Consider the following 18,789-nt stretch of genomic DNA (forward strand, 5'->3'; position numbering starts at 1 on the left):
TTCATCAATTCATATGTTAGAGTAATGAAAGAGGTATTATTGCTACTTATACATAAAGAAATAAAGATTTGTCTAATTAATTGTTCAGCATTGTGCAGCAAGAGGACAAGAGCTTTCAGCGGAGACGTCAGAACTTTCAGTGCTAAGTCCTCTACTCTTAATTACAAAGCACCTTCACCTTATGGAAGCAGTACAGCTTCGTTTGCTAAAATAAAATATATTTCAAATTGGTAACTATTGATTATATCGTTCCAGTTCTAATGAGACATTTCCGTACCTCTGCCTATAGAGTCTCAGCATGTAGAGCTGAAAGACCAAATATCAGAACTGTTTGAAATAAATTATTCTAAAATATTTTTTCTACATAAAACATTGCACCCAAACAATGATGTTAATACTAAACTATGGTGACAGGAATGGAGATGAATACTGACTTATTCAAAAATAACTTTGGCAAAGTACTGACAAAGGAGTTAGTGTGTTAAACAATTTCTCACTAAAGACTTCATTTGAAAGTATGTCCAGTGTCAAACAGTCCATACGCCAGACTGAAAGGATATTCTTCCAAGAATTCCAACTGCACATATAAGCCAGATGTGAGGCTGATTTTAACAAAGTTTTGTTTTCATTGGATATAAGACTGGAAGATTGTGATGTGTCAGCTGAACTCATGGAACTTATTGCTAAGTATTAGTTAACAATACTAATCCTGAACACAGCTTCAACCTTATCAGTGAGCTGAACCTTCCCTGGAAAAAAACTAACAAAACGGTAAGTGCATTACACAGTACTGGAGATGAAAACATACATGAGAAAGGTTCAAATTCCAGTCTAATGCCCTCAACAATGCTGTCCTACAAATGGCCTACGATTTGGTCCTACGAATCTGGGTAAGCTGGCACTGCATTAGCTTAATACTTTGTCAATTCCTTAGATTTTTTTCACCATAGGAAACAGTAACCTATAAATGTCTCTGGTTTACTTGTGGTCTGCATAAAATACCTTCTAAACATCTGTTCTCTCTACTGATCAATACGTGGGGTTTTTGCAACTGAGCACCGAGCAATTCACTGAGCATTCCCAACCCTGTCCAGTGACTCAGAATGATGCCAATACATTTCATGTTATTTTTAATCTGGGATAATTCTAGTTTGAGTCTTTTTTTTTAACTATAAAATGATGGAATAAGACAAGGAGAAATTACAGTTACAGTAATTCTTTGAGAGTTTTACCTCTGCAAAATCCCACAAGTGAGAGCTTCTAAAAACATCAAGGAAATACTGTTAGAAACCACCCTTATTTACTGCAGTGTCATTCCCAAGAAATTCACTGGTGTAAATGAGAGCAGAATTTGGCTCCGACTTATCTGTCACCTCTCATTTTCCACAATAGCAAGTCTAAAAAGCAGAGAGGACTTCAGAGTTCATATGGATACCATATGGTTCCCTTCTACCATTGCAAATAGAGGAGTAGCTAAGGATAAAAATAATAAGTGGAAGTTAGATTCAGGTAAAATTAGGACCAATATTTCAGAGAAGTGTTATTCAGCCATGCACAGCTACATTTTCATAACAAAGTATTACAGAGCTATCTGTAAAATAGGCAGAGCGATGGCCATAGGCTGAAGTTTTGACAGGCTGCTGTTACAATTCATTATCACTCGGTGTTGATGCAATGCCAAGACACAAACACCACAATGTCAGGATGTCAATCCGTGGTTACTGTATGTTTCTCATTGACTCAACACAATGCAGCTCCTTCCTTCCACTTGCTTCCTGGCTGCTTGAAAGCAAGTGAAGTCTCATCTCCCTATTCTCTTTTGGCATCTTCAAAGAACACAAAGTGACCCTGGCAGCTCAATTCATACGCCACTTCCACCTGCTTTATGTTTAAGCTCTGTTCAAAAGCAGAAGCATGAAAAGAGCATCACAAAGGGATATCAAAGGGCTGAAATTATTATTGTTTGCATTATGTCAGCATTTGGATGGCAACCAATTTCAGATCCCTGCTTTCCTGGGAACAATACATGTTTGTATCAAGAAAGGAGTTTATAATCTCAACAGAAAGACAACTAAGCACAGGAAGGAACGTAATCAAGACAGCAGGAGGACTTGTAAACTTCAGGTTAATTCCAGGTCAGAAAAGTGGGAAGGAGTTTAAAAAACAGAAAAGAAAAAGGGGAGGGGCAAGATGTGGGAGAGGTAGGCAACGGTGAAGCATGTTCGGGAAGTAGATTTAGATTGGACATAAGGAAGAAATTTTTTAAAATGAGAGTGGTGAAGCACTGGAATAGGTTGCATGGAGAAGTGGTGGATGCCCCATCCCTGGAAACATTCAAGGCCAGGTTGGACGGGGCTCTGAGCAACCTGATCTGATTGGGCATGTCCCTGGTCTTTGCAGGGGGGTTGGACTGGATGACCTTGAAGGTCCCTTCCAACCCAAAGCATTCTTGATTCTATGTGATCAAGGCCACACTGTCAAACAATAACACATAGGCCCCAATCCTATTCCTATTTCAGACATCAATTCATTCCATCATTCCTCTCAATATTCCACATTTTTTCTTGTTTGTTAAATATTTTCGCTACTGATTACAGGATTTCACAAATTTCCTAATTTCAGCAATAGATTGTTTTACACTCAATCCACTGAACCATAGCAAGGCTGTTCATAGGTTCATACACCACGTAAGGAGCTGAAGACGTATCTATGAGGTCTAACACATGAAAATGTTGGCAAAATAAACACATTCAGATCTTGTAGTAGAATGAAGTATATTTATGACATGAGTTATGAACATATTATTAGACAGACAGATCTGAAAAAGATGCTTCAGATATGACAGCCATACATATATGTAATTCCCATTCTTTTTGTGACAGATTATTAAAAACTACTGCTTTCAAGGGTTAGCTTCTTATGAAATGTATCATTTCAGTTTTGGCAGTGAGCACACTTAGCCTTTGAAAACAAAGCTAACCTGGGAAATCTGTATCTTTGGAGGCAATGTTCATGTACAAAATATGAAGGTTGCATCAGACCCTGCGACTCCTGCCAACAATTACTGCGTTGAAAAAAGCACAAAAGAGAAGGCAAGAAAATTCCCAGTAAAAATGATGACACCAAAGAAAGTCTAGCCCTTTGTCTAGTTTTATTCTTTGAATCTCATTTTGTTGAAACCTAGCCAAACCCAATGAAGTCATTGTTTTGTTTTCTTTTTGAAATTAGCTTCAGGTTCTATGTTTTTCCTTCGCAGTTTTCAGGCCACTTCTTAGTAAAATCAAGACACCCGAGCTAGAAACCCTAACCATGCGAGCCATCAGTATTACAAATTTAAAAAAAAAAAAAAGAACAGATTAGAAAGAAAATGTGCAATTCAAGGTGAAATATTATAGGACTAAAGTAGACACAGTTCAGCCAAGATTTTCTGAATGGGATAAATGAGCTGGTTAAGAAGCGGATGCTGGGACAATAATCTGATAAATACGTTGAACAAGTGTGAGCATTATCTGTATATAGTAAAAGTTTATAATGGAATTAAACATGGGCAAATCTGTTACAAAATAACGTTTTTCTTACCGTAGAAGAGTCACTCTGGCAATTTTTAAGTGACTTTTTGGCACATAAGAACGTGAAATTTATGGGGAAATGGCCCAAATAACTTGTTCTATGAATAGGACCCTAAAGGATTATCTTAAACACTTCCATATAGTGCACATCATGGCATCAGAATGTAACAGTATATACAAAAAATGGAAATATAAAAAAAAGAGAGAGGTTAAGAAAGACTGAAAATCTCATTGAACTGCATGTAATGAATCGTTTATATAGTTTATTTCTCTAAAGTTTCTGTAAGAAATCTGAAAGCATACACGCAGTTTCAGGAAATCGTGCACCTGGCATCTCAGTTGTGATAAAAAGATAAGCAGGCTACACATATGACTTAATCTCAGCAATTATTTTGTTTCTAAGACCTTGAATTAATTTTTTGATTGAAATATCACTAATATTATTCTGGAACTATGCTTGAGTTCAATGAACTTACTACTATTCTATTACAAATCCAGATGAAACCAATTTTCTGGTAAAATGATTCTTGTTCTTTTCATTAGAATGACACACATATTAAGTTGTGCTTCATTTGTACTCCCCAATATAGATGTTAGTGGTGTTATGTATCATGTAGCAAAATTACATTTGCAGACAACTTTACACAGTGTACATATACCAAATGTCTCGTGTGGTTAACAATAATACCTACTAATATGGAAAGAAGCTAGTTTAAACTCCTAATTTTCAAACTAAAATTTTACTTCTAAAGTGAGAAGCATTCATTAGAAATAACGCTTTTGGGAAAATTATATCATTTGAAACAAAACTGGCCCAGTAGTCCCAGGTTTACATTAGGTATAAGCTTTCATTTCAAGGTTAAGTCAGGTCTAATACTGGGTTTGATTTCAGTGATGTCAAATTCAAAGATCAACTGTATTAACAGTGGAAATCTCATGAAATATATTTTTCTCAGGAGTTCTCCATTATCTGATCTATAATCTAGGAAAGACCATTCCTGGGAGATTCTGGCTCTATCTGAGATGAAATGGAAACCTGATCCCTCTCAGACATGTCCCAAAAGCAGAACTGTAAAGGCAGCTTCCTGTCTGGAAATTAACATTTGAATCATCATAAATTCAGACTCACATCCAAGACGCTTGCCACTTATCGCTTTAAAATAAGTCCTAAAGTTAAAAAACAGGCCCCAGCGACTTCAGAAAAACTCCCTGGGAGTTCAGAAAGGATACAGTAATCATCTTAATTTTCTCTATGCTGAAGCATAGACTACCTTCATTTCCATCAGATTTTTACTTCATAATCCTTACAATGAACAGTGTCCACAATTGCTCTTACGTATCCTAAAAGCATGTAGACCTCTGCTCACAGCAGAAAATGTGCCCAAATTGACCTAATCTCTCTCTTTTTTCTGTACACTGGGTAGTTTTCGATCCTGTTGCTGGATGAACAAGGTATACTGCTTTGACTTGTTTTGTACTGCTGCATAGGAAGTGGCGGGGCACTGCATCAAGCAACCAGAGATGCATTACTGTATATAATGCATACAACTAGAAAGCTAGATAAGGAATGTAGCAAATAGATTTTACACTGGCAGTTTGTTTATTGCTTACACACCAGCTGGCTGCAATTTAGCTTATCACACAGCACTAAAAGATTATAGTGGGTTTTGCATGTGGCATTTTTATTTATGAGCTAAGGACATTGTGTACAAAATGCTAGGCCCTTTCTTCTCAAAGAGCAAGTGACACCGTCTCCGGAATCTGATTTTTGCATGCACTGGGCCTGATTCATTAATCACTTCCACTAGCTTCTGCCAGCAGAAATGTAGGCTGTGAGCCGCTGTGGTGGAAAATCCATCCAACGCTGCGGAGCAGAGTGTTAGAGCAATTCAAGGTGCTAGCAGGCCTTGTTCTCGAGGCAGGCAGAAGCCAACTGGCACACAAGAAACTGTAGTTGTGGCAAACTGAAGAGTGGGAATGGCCAGTTCTCCCAGGAGATAGACTGATTCAACATATTTACTGGGCAACTTCCAGTGTCAGGCCTCCTAAGGAGAACATGTCGTATTTCACAGCTGCCTGCTGCTGGCAGAAATCACAGGGCTGGCAATGACATGAGTATCACCTGCTTTTGCCTGGGTATAATTCAACCCAAGGGGATCACAGGCCTCACCTTTTAAGGGATATTTGTGTGAAACTTGCTGCCTTTCTCCCAGACCCAGAAGGAGATTAATCAAATGCACTACAGTTAAAAAAAAAAAAAAAAGAAAAAAAAAACCCCAGCTTTTTGCTTTTATTATATATCTACCATCTTTCTTTTCTAGATGGGATTATATGAATGTCACATTGTACTCTAAGGTAACCCATGCAAGGAGCTGACTGCTGACCATAAACTCTCCTGAATTATTGTGTTTGTACACATGGTGTGTTGATCAGTAGTATCGCAAAGTCCTGCATGAGCTGCACACCTTGAACAGACTACAACATCTGGGGTGAAAGGCAGCAGCTGTTTAAACAGCACAAAGCATCACTACAAATCAGTTGAGCACAAGTCATGGAGTATGCTGTACGTGACTGGTTTTCATAAACGTGTCTGTAAAAATAAAATGTGATTGCACCACAGTAACTTCAACTGTGTAGTCAACACTCCAGCTTTACATTCAGTCACAGAAATGGTCTGTGCCAGAGTACCTAAATATACATGCTTTTGCATATAGATGTACAAAGATCTGGGCTTAGGCAAACAGAGGTAATATAAGGAGTAATTATCCAATTTAAGATTTGAAAGGGACACAGGCAGTTAATCTCTTTGCTCACATGATGAGTGCCATTGTATCATTAATGATCACAAATGACCAGTTTAATCAGTTTAATGCTTCGTCTGAAAGATAGCACCCCCAGGGAAAAGCACTTGCTAGTTTAAGACGAGAACTGATTTTTTAATCCTCCAAAATGTGTAACTTTCCTAATAAATGATATAAAACATTCTGAATCACAATTGGCACTGTAATTTTAAAAGAAAATGTCCATTTGGGAAGCTTAAATTTAAGACCCTGTGGTGTCATTCAGACTGAAATCTTTAAAAATTGTAATAATGATGGAAAGAAAATTATGCACCATAAGGTTTTAAACAAGAAGCAGCATTTCTTAAACTTTAACACATTGTTTGAATAAGTAAAATAGGATTAAAGGCCAGACTCACATTACTACTGCAGGTTCTGTAGCGAATATTCCGACCTTCACAGTTCCTGAAAAACAGAGTAAAAATGGTTGCACTGCATAACAGCAAAATACAACCCTGCCTTTTTTACAGCTAGTTATTCTCTCGAAAATTAGACTTTTATCACTACTGCCCAACTATAATTTGGACTCAAAATACAAGGTTTAAATACAAAGGGGATCTGGGGACTCAACAGGTTACACGGCCGTCTCTCTCCAGCAAATAGCGTGTGGCTTTCCCTGTAAGCCCAATTTACTGCAAACCTTATGAAAAGCACATTTATTTTGTGAAAAAGATTTCACAAAAGATTTCACAAGGCATCCCTAAGCCTGATCTATGCTGACTTCAGCAAAGCTACTTTTAATCCACGGCATATAATCCAGAGGAAAAGAGGATCAGAATATTTGAGCAATCCTTTAATCAAGCATAGGGCTAATGAACATTAATTTTCCTTTCTCCTGTTTTGTTTGGGAAAGAAAAAACAGCCTCAAACTTTTCCTTTCTCCCAAAAACCAATGCAATACTTTTGAAGAACAGCATGTAATTTTTGGTGACCCAAAACCACATGAGCGGAATTCATAATTTTAACCTAAACATAATTCTCATGGACTGCGTGCATTTCTAAGGTGCCCAATGCGTGAGTCCTGAAATCCAGGCAATTCAGATCCTTAGCAAAGTCTACTGTTAGTAGCTGAAATAACAGGCATATACTAAAGTCATTCCTTATTGCGGTCTCATAAATTTGGGGATGTGTGAGTTTAACACTTTTTTTAGGGACGTAGTTCTCCAGACTTCTCAATAACTGACCAGCACTTTTGCACAAGGTAAGATCTTCTTCTTCTTAAGAATGGCAAAGTCAAGCCCTTGAAAGAACTGAAAGCATATTTCAAATGACCTGACAGGAAATTGTAATTAGTGATGTCTCTGATATCAGGAATAGTGTTTTGGAATAATCCCTTCATACCAAAAAGACCTGCCTTACATTAAAGAATGCATGAATGTATAGCTAGTAATTTACAACTCAAACTAAATTTTCCACTTTTTGCATGAAAGTTGATCACAAATATTAAAAATGTCTTTAATATGTGTGAGGTATTGAAAAATATCATTTGAAAAGGAAAAAGCCATGGATGCCTGGAGCAAGAGTTCCACCAGCTCAGCTGAAGGTACAACTCTCCAAGCTCAAGATATTACATGTCTCAAATTTCCAATCTTTTACAAGAATGATTGCATCACAACATGCAAGTTAAAAATGTTTATGATAAATACAAATGTGAAAATTTTGTTTCACCAATTGCGTATTTCCTGGACATTACAACAACAATAAAACAGAAGAAAAAAAAAAAACTTTTAAACTACACATTTGTCAAGGTATGGAAAACACATGTTTTTCACAGGCGAACACATTAAAAATATTAATAAAACCACGGTGGAATTTATATTGCTACAATTTATTGAGCTCGTTTCACAGTCCCTAACACACTGGTAGAATATCATGGCTTCTTGCTGGAAATATTACTTTTCTCAAAGATCTTTGTGCATTTTGCACTAAAAGAAACAGCCCGTGTTTTTATCAACCATTTTTAGCTATGTATTTCACACACTTTGCACTTACTTAGCAAAGGTAAGACTTACCTTTCTTGAAGAAAAATTGACTTCCTGCGCAATATCAAATTTAACTTAAAAAAAATCTCAACAAAATAGAAACTTAAGCATAATTAGTAGTTTTTTAAATGCTTAAGAATAATTCAAGTTAAGCAAGCAATTACGGACACCAGCACAGATGCTTCTAAGCTGGTTGGGATCTCTTCTCGCCTGACTACAGGCCTATTGCATTACTCATACTTCTAGGATTGCACTACAGTGCAAGTCCTACATTAGCCCAGCTTTACTACTGAGGCAAACTGTTTTCACCGCATACGCTGTTCTTTTCAAGCTACACTGAGGCTTATCCACGAAAACATACGGTCACCAGGACCACTGCGTAGAAAGAACTGGCAGAGGAAAAGTTTCCTGACAGAAATACATCTGTACGTGGAAGTCAGTCACTTGTTTTTTACTACAAGGAAGACATGGAGGAGCCTGCATTTGAACATTATTTCAAGTAATATTCAAGTGCAGGCTGCTTTGTATGCAAGTAATCATCATTCACTCTTTATTACGGTGACAGCGACTTGTCTCTGTATTTGACTGTCCTAAATAAATCATTATTGTTATTCCACAAATATATTTAATAACATGCTAAATTTCTATCAGCGTTGAAGTCTCAGATATTTATCTAATATATTACAAAAATATTTTAGCAGCAGGATTTCATAACACTTGATCCGTACATAGCACTTTGTTCCAGAAACAGAAGCAACAATGCTTCTCTGTAGACACCATCAGAGGACAGGGAAATATGGCAGAGCTGCAGAAGACTAAACGCATGTAAGCTTGTGGCTTACCTGCCATTTAAACATCTCCTCAGCGAGTAAGAGGCTCCCCCACCACAGGTCCTTGAGCAATCGCTCCAGGCTCCCCAGGCATCCCAGGAGCCCTCCTTATCTTCATCAGAGCGGGTAATTCTGGAGGTCTACAAAAAAATGGAGGATAAGGAGGAGAAAGAACCCCATTAATTTATTTGGTACATGTTTTACTGCTTGGCATTAATAGTACTGAGTGTATTACTTTGCTGCTTATTTACAATTTATTTACTATTTTAATATCTGATAATTACATAGGAAAAGAAGTCAAGTCTTTGAAAATACACTGTAATTGATGCATTGTCTTCTGTTGACAGAATGCTGTATCCAAATACGCTCTCATTTGCAACATATGTACGTCTAGCACACTGTGTAGGAGCTGCACAATTCATCTCAAGTAGCCACACCAGGCACCACGTTCTGAGCAGGCTGCTGGGCTTTCCAAAATCCTGACCAAAGGAGTGTCACATCCAGGACTAATGAGAGGATGCAAGTCTCTATCTCCTCAAATGTGCCTGCACTTATCAGTAGTACAGACATCGAGCACCTCAAATCTTTCATAAAGTGAGTGCCCAGAATTGCAATCAGGGAAGCAAACCAAGAATACACCTTAATTACAAGAAGTGTTATTAATCTGAAAGCAATTGAGGGAAAAAGACTTAAAAAGTGATTTTTAGACTACAGCAATTAAATGCTGATTTAAGCTTAAATTCACTTACACAGGCTTCAAAAACATTATTACCAGACAATACAAATACAAAAATTAAGGATTTGTGACAAAGACCAAAATCATACTTTACCGCTTAAAAATGTCATTTTGCACTTGCATTGTATCATGTTTCCAAAAATGGACATTCTCAAAACATTTTAGAACATGGTAGCTTAGCACACTAGTTCAATATTAAAAAGTAGTACTAATCAAATTATTCGATCATGTCCTGCTTTAAGAGAATACTTTTTGGTTTGTTATTTTCTCCATGAGGAAAGGAAAATCAAACTCAGGATGTCCCCAAGCATTTTTTGACTTCACTACACTTGTTCAGCAGCTGTTCCATTTGCATCCTACTTCCATTTCTCTGTCCCTGCGACCTTTTAGATTTCTCTGTTTAAAAAACACACACAGATTTTTATAACAAAATGTCAAACATAATGATTCCCTGGGAGTTGTGAGACATGACGGGCCTGTTACCATAAAGAAATTAAGATTTTTTTAGAGCCCTAAATTACACCCAGACTGAGATGAAAACACCAATTTCTCCAATCACCATGGTGATGGAGTTTGCACATAAACTACTGCAAACATAATAAGGTAACAGCTATTAACATCATTATGAATGAAAGTCATATTGTGGCTAAAAGTGAGGCAATGAGCCATTTATCTCAGGTGACAGAGAATATTGACTGCTGTTTATTCTGCCCCAATACAATCGCAAATGAGAGAACATGAAGAGTTCATCCAAGCTTTACTGAAACAATTATTTATACAGCCAATTTTTTATTCCCATTGACTTCAGTGGGCATCTAAGCAGACTTCAGATAGATAAACAAAAGCACTACACTCATATGACTATTTTATTTTTGCCACCATAGGAAGGCACAACTCAATCAGATGGAGTTTCAGAATCTTTACTCCCCCTCCCAAAAAAACAAGCACACAGAAACTCCAACCAAGGGGCTAGCTGCCAGCAACCATAAGGCAAAGAGATAAAAACATTACTAAATAAAGTGCATCCAAGTAAACATTTAAGTCTTCATAAGTGAAAAAAAAAAAAAAGTGTAAAATGGTGAAAAGATTTTCATAAGCGACTGGATCCAGAGAAGTGCAAGAGATTAGTACATATTCTAATACTAAACCAGATGAAAACACTTTAGTAATCCATCTTTTCTCTAAGAAGTAACTTAAGTAAGCTCAGGAGATCAAGATTCAGTCCTATTTTCTTCCAAAATGCCTCATGAAAGTGATTTAAGTGAGGGACGTGTAATTCAAATCTTACAGTACAAGGGAAAAAAAAAAACAAAACAAAACATAATTCTCCTTAAATTCAACAGCAAAGATAAAGTCAGCTCATTTTCAGCCATGAAGAAACATGACTCAGATAAAAGCCTACCAAGCTTGAAAAGAAAATGGCAAACAACAAAAACAAAGTTGCTTTCGTTTTCAAAATAGCACCATACAAGGAATACGACTCAATACCATGCTGTGTCAGCAAAGGGATTTTCTCCTAAATATTATAGTTAAAAAAAAAAAAAAAAACAAACCACAAACAAAAAAACATGTGCCACAGAACTTGAGAAAACTGGCCTGGTTCTGTGAAGGAGCTGTTACACTTCGGATGCATTCACACTGCAGATGTAGGTGTAACTATTGAACAAGCACTATTTTAGAAACCCAAATGGCAAACAGTTCAATTTAGCCACACTTAAGCAGAACTAAGGACTACTCAAACACATTTTAAAGGCATTAACAAGAGCAGGTAGGTGTAGTATAATAGCACTACTCCCTATAGTTAAGCAGCTAACAAACATCAGCAACTCCCCAACTTTTCATGCCTTCCTCAAAAAACTCGAGCTTGTCAATTTTTTTTTTTTTTTTAATTAGAGGATAAGTTATCTCTGTTTGAACAGTAAACTGCAGAAGTTGGTCTAAACACATCAGTGGCTCCTTCACTTTCTTGCTCCCCTAAGTTTACAAATTTTACAAACACTTACTGTAATGCTTTAAAAGAGTACTTAGACCAATCTACTGTTCCAGAAACGATAGAGCCCATCTCTGCCAATATCCCTGAGGAATTTTCATGCTGGCATTGGGTTTACTTTACATCAGAAGCCAACTCTGAAATGTCTGACACTGAAAATGGAACCAACTGCCTTCAATCTTGAGCAAAAAGAACTTAGCACTTCCCAACAAATCCCTCGGCACATGAAAATAAGTCAAGATGAACAAAAGAGTCACTCCTTTCAAATTTATGAGCATAAAAATTACAGTTTGTCCTCTCTAATCCCAAGGCATATGATTGGTTTTTACTATGTTGAGAAATCATTAAACTTATGATATTAAAAAAGCAATACATGCCACTCTCTCTTTTAGAATAGCTAGTTTCTTTTGACAAAGCAGTGACAATGCCTAAAATAATCTTAACTTCATCACTGTATTAAAACCAGCCACGTGATATTAACAGACAGAATGTCATCTAAAGCCCTAAACAATGTCCAGTTGTTCACTTACCAAAGTGCTTTGATAAAAGCCATTGCTCTGAAGTGTATCTAATTAAAAAGCTGTAAATACTAGGATGATCAAAGCAGAAGTTTATGCCAACAAAGCCTTCTTCAGAATCATTGACTAATTCAGTGCCCACAGTGTTGGTTTAAACTCCAGCTAGTTCAAACTACTTGCCCCATGGGAAAGAGTTAAAAACAGCTTGCACTGGCTTAGTAATTTACTAGCAAAATAATATTGATTTACTAGCTGTCTGGTTTCATAAACTCTACATATTACATTTGTCTACACCATGGTACCAAATTGAAGTAAAATAAAGAAAAGATCATCAACATCATGATTTAAACCAACAAAACTTTGGAAGCTCATTTAGGAATTAAATCAAGAGCTAATTGCAATTGGGCACAAAAGGGTATTATTGTACCTCAGGACTGCATTCATGGTTGGCTTCTTAACTTCAATTTTTCATGGTTTTATTGTCTTCAGTCATAATTCTAACATGGTTCAGCAGTGAAGATTTGCTGAACTCTATTAGAATGGAAGTGTTTTTCCTTTAGTGATTTAATTTTGTAACAGATGAAGTGCAATACATACATTAAGCATACTCCGTGTGAAATATGTATGTGCCTACACATACATAAATGTGTGCACGTACATGCATATGTGCACCCATGATGAAACATGATCAAGCAAAGCCACAAGTACTGTAGTGATTTCAGATAAAATAACCTAAACCAACTATAAACACAACCTAGATGATTTGCTGCTCTTTACGCAGAACTAGACAGCAAAAGGCGTCACAATTCCACTGGATCCAGCTATGCTAGTGGGAGTTGTACCCATTCCAAAAGCATCACAAGTGAATGCAGGGTCAGATGCAAGCCTTACATTCAAAGCAATATTTAAGACCCTATACAATGTTCGCTGCAGAAATCAAGCCAGTTTATATGGTAAAGGTAGTTTCAAAATATTTCATCACAATCTAAAATTAACTTTAAGTTAAAAAAAAAAAAAAGTTGTGACACTGCACAGGGTCCAGGATTCCTTCAATCAGGGGATGGTGGAAAATAAACTAAAAGTTTTGAAGCACGTGGTGACATAGGCAGAGTCTCAAAGACTGAGATGACAGTATGCCAAAGTTTCCTCAAGGTCTGAGGCCCAGTAACGTGCAATATGAGTCTGCTGACAACCCTTAACCAACAGAGACAGCCTTGTACATGGAGAATTTGACTGAAAGTGTGGCACTGGTAGATTTGGACGGGGTGGGGAAATGTTAGTGCCAGTTTCCCTTCTGTCCAGGGCTGTTTTGCTTCTGCCACATACAGGCACATACTGTAACACCATGTTCTGCAAATTATTCGTGTGTGTGTGTGTTTTGCCTTGCAATGTACTCCTTAAAGTATCTGAGTATAGCAGAAGTGGGCACTGAGGTAAAATAAACGAAATCCAGATGTTAGCAGGGTTGATCATTAATCTAAAACAAGGGGATTTTTACTGTCACTTGTAACACCCAGTAAATAACAACAGCTACATTGACACACATTACAAAACTCAAACACAGTGCTGTTACATGAAAAAAAAATATTATTTGGCCAAACTTTTGTTTGGCTGTTATGAAGGATGACATAATTGTCTTGAATTTGGTCATGCAGACTTCAAAGGAGACATGGTGCCAGAGAATGAAGGTCAGTTTATGCAGTTTTATTATTCAGACATCCATTACGTAAGGCTTGGATATGTAAATGTTTAGCATTCAGTGTAACAAAGATTCAGCTTCTTGACAGAAGTGCTCCGATACCTTAAATGTTTGTTTTCCAGAATTTTTAGCACGCATTTTTACTTTAAATACAAACACAAGCCAAGTACATAGCATTTGACACATGAAAATTATTTAACAGAATGCATAATGAAAGAAACATAGAGACCCAACACTCAGATTCATTCACAAGGGTCCCCAGGTGACAGTCCCTCTGCCACATACATATCACAACACAAATCACCCCAAATTCTACCCTGCGACATGTGCCCGAGTACTTCCCCAGAGCAGGGTGTCCATCTCCGTCAGATTCTGGAAGAGATTCAGCATAACCGCTGGGCAGCATCTACCAATGCAGACCATGCCTGGGGCTGGACAGATATCTAAATGCTCTGCTCAAACAGGTTAGAGTGATGTGGCTCACAAATAAGAATTTGTCATAATAGGTAAGGTCTTGGTTATGGAGGAATATTTACAAATGTATCTGCCAACATCACTGCAGCTCTCTGTGTGAGTTCTCTTTGTTTTTTCTCATAGCTTCTTATCAAGGTCAGGCTAGACAGGGCTCTGAGCAACATGATCTGGTTGGAGATGTCCCTACTTCTTGCAGGGGGCTGAACTAGATGGACTTTAAAGGTCTCTTCCAACCCAAACCATTCTATGCTCCTGTGAAAGTGGTTTGTATTAATTCAAAAAGGCATGCTGAACTCCAAAAAAGAACCCCCATAAGGAGTTACATTGGCAAAGCTATATCATATTGCTATTTAATAACACATTGCATATAACTAAATTTCTCCATACAAAATTTAGATTCTTCAGATTAAATTCATCCAAGTGAAAGAACCTATTGAAGGGCATAAACACCACTTCAGTCCCACTGAAGGCCTAAATTAAGCAATACCCAAAGCTCCGTTCTGGCCCTTCTCCCAGGAGTGTATTTCATCCCTGATAGTGTTTTGAACGGAGATGAAGCATTTCCTTTTTATTGCTTCTTCCCACTCTCACAACCCATAAATACTATTAACACTATCCTGACTTTCAGAGTCTTCCAAAGCACAAGGTTATGTCACTGTTCACCAATCTTCATGCGCAGCACTGCTCTGTGCCTTTTTCTTCTCCTCATACCTACAACAGCTCCAAACAGAGGTAGCACACAGAATTATGGCACTGAAGGGAGAATATCCTGCCTCAGTAGCTCTGTGATGCATTTCCCAGATTCTTCTTTCCAGACACTAGACTGGGTGGAAAAGGTATCAGATTGCACTGTTGACAGTATCCATGAGCAGAGCGCATAACTGAAGGAACAAGTATTTACCTGCAGATAATCACTGGATTTGCTGTTCAGCCTCAGAACTGTACCCTTTGCTTTTAACTATGGCTGTTATGTCTACGGCTTTTTAAAAAAAAAAAAAAAAAAAAAAACCATGCTAGAAGTCTCTTTCCCTGCTAAGGTCACATACAAAAACAATTTACACCTCTATTTTGTACAATCTGAGCAAGGTGTACAATGTAGATTACAGAATTAGGAAAAACTATTTCAGTTATGGCAGCAACCAAATAGAAGAACAGTCAAAACTTATTTCCAGACAAATAAGAATTATTAATGAGATCTTGTATTACCTGATTTTAGCAGAAAAACTTCTACTTGTTTCATTATGACAGATTTCAAGACATTTCCTGATATATTTTTACTATTGCTAGGTGCATTATATATATTACCTAACTGTACACTGTGTATGTCATTAAGTTTAATAAATCTTTTACTTATATGTAACAGAATAAATTATATATTATTCTGTATGTTAAAAAGGACATATCTGGAATTATAAAATCCTGGAGAAAAAACAATGCATCTTTATTTTAGACTGATAAAAAACACCTGGGAGTAAATGCAGCTATTTTAAGCAGATGTTTAGAAGTAATTAGTTTTAATATTACTAACATTATTTCAGTCACATTAACCATTCCTTGCTTTTGGACTTGCCATTGTGTAGGGGGGTCCATGTGCTATGAACTGACTGCAAAATGGAATCTGTGCCCAGTAACAGAAAGAGGATTCAGAAACACAAGCCAGCAAAGCTCAGTGACAGACCAGGAGAATCACCAGCAAGAAATGAGCCAAGAGGCAACTGATGGACTTACTCAGCTGCATGAAAGAATACATCTGGGGCCTCAGATGTAGTTTTGAGTTCTCAGTGTTGAATTCTGCAATATATTTTCATTCTACAGCAGTTTTGAATAAATTCAAATTCAAGTTTTGGAAAATAAAACGTGCAAAAGAGTCACATACAGGAAATATTTACAGCGTAATTCATTTTGATACTGAACTGAAGGCGACTCTCAGCATGTTTTTCAGTACTATACTGCATCCAGATTTTCCACTGTCAGTGTGTTGCAAAATTTCATATTGACAACACAGGCCCGCACTGCAGGAGTTGTCAGGACAAAGTCGGAGATTTTGGCAGGTGGAGCAGGGAGGCTTTTGGCATCCAGGAAGGGATGAAATGCTGCTTGGCTCCTTGGCACCTCTGAGCTAGCTGAGGCTTTTGGCACTGAAAAGAGTCTGTATCACCTCCTTCCTTCTTTGTGAGCAGTAACAGAGGGAACATGGAATTTGCGGGCATGGAGAAGGAATTGTGGTTCCCACCCTGACAACTCCAAGCAGAAAGCAACTCCATTAGTATTCCTGAAATGCCTGCTATTTTTGCACCTAACAACAGCTAAGCACAGCACCTACATGTTCCTGCTAAAAAGAATCAGCAGTGAAGCAGTTAAAGCATAATTACATTGCTATTTTTCAGTCTCTGAGTTAACTATACTGTTCAGATGAGTCTAAAAAAAACCATACAAATTCTAGTTTTACTCACTGCTGACAGGGTTTGATGACCTACACTAAAGTCCTGGGGTACATTTTCATTACATAACTGACTTTTATAAGAGGAGCACTTGCCTTTGTCCTGAACAGCAGCAGTCTGTTTTATTTTCTTGAATGATATTCCATAAAATTTTGACAGATAAATGTCTAGCAAAGATAGAAATACTTTTTAAAACCCTGATAAGCACGTCCCACAAATACACGTCACAGACAGTGCACCTGCCAATCCAGACTTAGTTGCCCTGGTTTTCAGTCATGCTTGTCTGACTAGAGCCACATGTACCCTGTATCTGCCCTATCCAAAATGGTAAATGTTACTCCACATTCACCAGTATTAGAGCACTGAGAAGATCTTAGGTCCTGAGAACAAGGAGGAAGGCTAATCATTAACTTTGGTGTTATCCTAACAGCCAGGCAAGAAGTCCATGCTTCTCTAATGCTTTTGGGTCCAATCATCTGGAACAGCTGACCAAGATCAAGAAAATGAAAAACTTTTCCCTGAGTTCCCAGTATTTCATTGTCTTCCAAGATTTAAAAGCACATGTGAATACATAGCTGGAAATACATAAACTTGAACTCTCAAAACATATCCATTCCTCTGAATCTGCCCCATCTGAAATGGAAACTACACTGAGAAATGTTTAGCATCACTCCAATTCCCTCCATTTCTAAGTGGTCCAGAGAATTATAAATTAAAGATTTGCACGTGTAGCTGGCAAACTATTCAAAAGCCACAGACCTTGGGGAAACACACATAGGTTCTGAAAGGAAACAGAACCAAGAAAGTAATGTGAATTGTAGCACTCTTTGCCCAGTTTCTCAGTAGCCAGTCTGAGGCAAACACTTGCCAGGGCTTAGAGGAGAAAAAAAGGCAGAATTTAAAATAAGCCAAAAAGGAATGGGATGCTTTAAAACTTTATAAGAAACATGATATTCCTTTTTAAAATATCGATTCTATTAATATTCCCAGTGAAGAACTTAAAAGTTATATCCTAGTAAGTACAGAAATAATATTTAAATTATGATCAATTACATGGTATTCTCCACAATCTGGTATTATTAAATACACAGTCCTTGCATTTCATTGTGCAAAGAAGTCTTGTCACAGTTGTAATGAGAACATTTTCAGTTTCACGTGACAAATGCAGTATGCTGTCTTAATACTTTTTGATTGCAGCTTTTAAGGCTACGTATTGTTATGTTGCTTTTATAGATGAGAACCCGACCTCGGGAAGGAGGAGGATAAGGCGCGTTATGCGAGTAGCACAGCTGAGAATTACATCTCTGTGTCCAAAGTCAGATTTTAGTGCCCCTCATAGACCTCTTCCATCTCCTATTTTGCAACTATAAACATTGTCCTTTCTACTATGTATACCTACAATAGGTAGAAAATATGAAGAGCAAAACAATCCTCAGGACATTTTGGTATGTTAATTATCTCTGGGCCTACTTATAAATCTGCATTAACAACATTCCATATATTTCCTGGAGTCCATAAAAGCAATAAGAATTCATGCAAGCTTTACTGAATGCTTATTCAAAATTTGCACCTGGATACACTGGGTTTTTCCACCTTCACACTGCACACCACATGTTCCTCATCCAGCATAAACAGTGTGATGGGTCAGCCAGAGTCCAATGTGCAGAATTCCTCAGGTGCATAACAGGAAAAGATATTCCAATTTCTGGG

At 37.4% G+C, this 18,789-nt stretch overlaps 1 protein-coding gene across 2 annotated transcripts in view; it reads right to left on the reverse strand.

Moving 5' to 3' along the window:
• The window catches only part of ADAMTSL3 (ADAMTS like 3), a 188,220-nt gene that overhangs the window by 92,094 nt on the left and 77,337 nt on the right, over nucleotides 1-18,789 (reverse strand). For both annotated transcript variants that reach the window (XM_086757497.1, XM_086757498.1), the window contains exons 4-5: nucleotides 9,234-9,361; nucleotides 6,769-6,814 (exon numbers count right to left, since the gene is read on the reverse strand). In XM_086757497.1, coding sequence (XP_086613623.1) covers nucleotides 6,769-6,814; nucleotides 9,234-9,361 — 174 coding nt within the window. The remainder of the gene's footprint in view (nucleotides 1-6,768; nucleotides 6,815-9,233; nucleotides 9,362-18,789) is intronic.

The sequence above is a fragment of the Chlamydotis macqueenii genome, chromosome 12 (assembly GCF_036417535.1).
Source record: "Chlamydotis macqueenii isolate bChlMac1 chromosome 12, bChlMac1.mat, whole genome shotgun sequence".
In the NCBI taxonomy this organism is placed as follows: Eukaryota; Metazoa; Chordata; class Aves; order Otidiformes; family Otididae; genus Chlamydotis; species Chlamydotis macqueenii.